This window comes from Camelina sativa, chromosome 7 (assembly GCF_000633955.1).
Source record: "Camelina sativa cultivar DH55 chromosome 7, Cs, whole genome shotgun sequence".
Classification (NCBI taxonomy): Eukaryota; Viridiplantae; Streptophyta; class Magnoliopsida; order Brassicales; family Brassicaceae; genus Camelina; species Camelina sativa.
The window spans coordinates 14,714,501-14,718,086 of NC_025691.1; the positions used below are offsets into that span (position 1 = coordinate 14,714,501).

The 3,586-nt window shown below is 38.5% G+C and overlaps 1 protein-coding gene across 1 annotated transcript; it reads left to right on the forward strand.

The window, feature by feature from the left end:
• LOC104701179 (probable polyamine oxidase 4) lies at positions 95 to 3,079 on the forward strand (the record flags this gene model as incomplete). Its single annotated transcript, XM_010416828.2, is given in 10 exon segments — positions 95 to 171; positions 348 to 463; positions 575 to 663; positions 771 to 884; positions 1,197 to 1,284; positions 1,388 to 1,473; positions 1,560 to 1,662; positions 1,851 to 1,948; positions 2,041 to 2,473; positions 2,563 to 3,079. Coding segments are annotated over 10 exon segments (1,491 nt in total). The 3' UTR covers positions 2,887 to 3,079.

Below are 3,586 nucleotides of genomic sequence, written 5' to 3' on the forward strand. Positions count from 1 at the left end.
CTTTTCTCCGATAAGCTTGTCTATTAAGCTTCTCCTCCGATCTCTGCAGATTCTTTTCTTTTTCCCCCTAATTTTTTCTCCTTAATCTTCATCCCTAATTCGATTCTGTTTCGTTCCTCACAAATCTTTCAATGGATAAGAAAATTTCGTTCCCAGATGATCTTCCTGAAGGTAAAACTTGCAATTGTGTGTTTGAGTGTGTTTTTTGTTTTCTTCAAGATTTGGAGATTAGGAATTGTTTTTGTATGAGTTGTGGAATCTGATTTTGAATTTTGTAATGAATTGTTGGAGTTAAGAGTGTGAGAATTGTGAATTCTAATATATGTGTGTTTTGGATCTTGAAGCAGGCGCAATCTCTGCGCTTATGCAGAAGCAGAACAATGTGCAGCCTTCTGTTATTGTGATTGGTAGTGGTATATCTGGTCTTGCTGCTGCTAGGAATCTCTCTGAAGCATCTTTTAAGGTATATGATACTATCAATCATGTGATTTTTTTTGTAGGTGATTTAAGGTAATGATACTATAATCATGTAATCTATACTCTTTATGGTGGTTTATGTTGTTTTGTTGTGTAGGTGATTGTTCTTGAATCACGCGATAGGATTGGTGGTCGTATCCATACGGATTATTCTTTTGGCTGTCCAGTTGATATGGGAGCTTCTTGGTGAGTTGTAGTATTCGACTTAATTACTGCTTTTAAGAGTTATTTGCTGTTGCTGGAATGACTCTTTATATTTATATTTATATTTCTATTTCTAAAACGTGGTTTAGGTTACATGGAGTGTCTGATGAGAACCCCTTGGCTCCCATTATACGCCGTCTAGGGCTGACTTTATACCGAACTAGTGGGGATGACTCCATCTTGTATGATCATGATCTAGAAAGGTAACTCTTTTTCTACCTTAGGATTCTCTTGTTTTTTAATATGATTAGTCCATGGTATAGATTGCTATTGTCGCTGCTAGATCTTATTGGGCTTGAAAGACTGTTCACAGTAGATGGAGTTCAATCTGACTTCTGACCTAAAGTATATATCAAATCTCACTAGCGATCTATTTTAACAAGTTAATTATTTTCATAAGTGAATGTACGAAGTTGAAAGACTGTTCATAGTAGATGAAGCAGGAAAGAGTCGTAGACTAGACTGATTTTAAAGCCTGTCAACATGTAAAGAGAATTTGGCTTTCGTTTTTTCAGTTATGGACTTTTCGACGCCCATGGGAATAAAATTTCGCCGCAGTTGGTCACTGAAGTTGGAGATGCATTCAAGAGAATTCTCGAAGAGGTGAATTTTGCATTTTCCGTATACTTTTTTTTTTCTTTCTAATTACTATATCTTTTGTCACTAGAGATTGAGAAGTTGACTCAAGCTTACTTGTTGGTTTCAGACGGTGAAAATAAGGGATGAAACTACAAATGACATGTCAGTTCTTCAAGGAATATCCATTGTATTGGAAAGAAATCCAGAACTAAGGTACCAATTGCAGTCACATGTGTACAATTTTACTTCTTAAGTTTACATATCTGTTAAATCCTCTGTTATTTTCTTGTATTATCTAGGCTACAAGGTATGGCGTACGAAGTTTTGCAGTGGTATTTATGTAGGATGGAGGCATGGTTTGCTGTCGATGCGAATCTTATATCACTAAAATGTTGGGATCAGGCAAGTAAAACATTCTATTCTATATTTGATCTGAATAGGGCTGTCCATATTTAGGTCAAAAGCTTTCCGAAAGAATACTCCTTGGTTTAATGATGTTTTGCTACGAAAGTTTTTTAGGCTACTTATACGCAGAAACAAAAAGCTTTAGCGGAAAGCAGGAAAGCTCAAAGTAGTTATTTGTTGTGCAGGATGAATGTCTTTCAGGTGGTCACGGTCTCATGGTTCAGGGTTATGAACCAGTGATCAGAACTATTGCAAAGGACCTTGACATTCGCTTGAGCCATAGGTAATTCAAATCAACCTTTGGTGAGGTGATACATTAAATTTTAGCTATCAAACTTTAAAGGTAATCACATGTTTAAATTTTACTTCACACAGGGTTACTCAAGTATGTAGAACGTCCAATAACAAGGTGATAGTTGCAGTTGAAGGAGGAACCAATTTTGTTGCTGATGCTGTTATCATCACGGTTCCCATCGGTGTCCTCAAGGCAAATCTAATTCAGTTCGAGCCAGAGCTCCCACCATGGAAAACCTCTGCGATATCGGGTCTTGGTGTAGGCAATGAGAACAAGATTGCCCTGAGGTTTGACAGAGCCTTTTGGCCCAATGTGGAGTTCCTGGGGATGGTGGCACCAACTTCTTACGCATGTGGCTATTTTCTGAATCTTCATAAGGCAACAGGCCATCCTGTGCTTGTTTATATGGCTGCAGGGAATCTAGCGAAAGACCTGGAAAAGCTATCCGATGAGGCTACTGCAAATTTTGTGATGCTGCAACTTAAGAAAATGTTTCCTGACGCACCTGACCCGGTAAGCTTTCATCGGTATATCTTATTGCAGATTTGTGAATCATATGCTCGGATTACTTAATGGTGTGTTTTGGTTTGGAACAAATTCAGGCTCAATATCTAGTGACACGATGGGGAACAGATCCAAACACATTGGGGTGTTATGCATATGACGTAGTTGGGATGCCAGAAGATCTATACCAGAGGCTAGGAGAGCCAGTAGATAATATATTCTTTGGAGGAGAAGCAGTGAACGTGGAGCATCAAGGATCAGCTCATGGAGCCTTCTTAGCAGGAGTCTCGGCCTCTCAGAATTGTCAAAGGTATATCTTTGAACGACTTGGGGCTTGGGAGAAACTCAAACTTGTTTCTCTTATGAGAAATAGTGATATCCTTGAAACCGCAACTGTGCCTCTCCAAATCTCCAGGATGTGATCAATTGATTTACATCTGCTTGATAGACAAAGCAGAGTTCCGATTTATTTTTCTTAATCTGAAAACAAATAAAGAAACATTCCCAATTCTGAATGTGGCGTCTTGTCTTTTTCCTTCTTCTTCTTTGATATATCGCTCGATGGGTTGTAAACTGTTTATAATTCAAATGACCTAAAACATCTTTACTTTAAAATTTATAGTGTCCTTTTTTGTTTTTTTTTTGGTTAGATAGTTCAATTTTCTTTTGTCAACTGATTAGTAGTACCATAAAAACTAGATACTGAATCGTTTAGCCATAAATAACTTCGAAGCTATACTGCAGTTCACATAGCACATTAAGGTGCTGTGAATAGCGAAGACGGAGATGATGGTGATGCATGAGCCAGAAGGAACTGAATGGCTCAAACTGGTCCAACTTGCTGTACAGGAGCATATTGACCGAACTAGCTTTTTTTGGTTTAGTCTTCCAATTTCCTGAATCTTGCAGACAGTTGAAGAAACTGGAATCGTCTCACTGAAAAATACTAAACTTAACACCTAAATCCACTGGTCGATATAAATTCGACAGACAAAGGAGATCTGAAAATTGTGGTTATATGAACAAGGAAACTATAACATATGAAGCACGGGGCACGGGCACGGGGCACGGGCACGGGCACGGGCACCATTCTGTAGGCGGAAACGTTTTGAGGATGGAGAC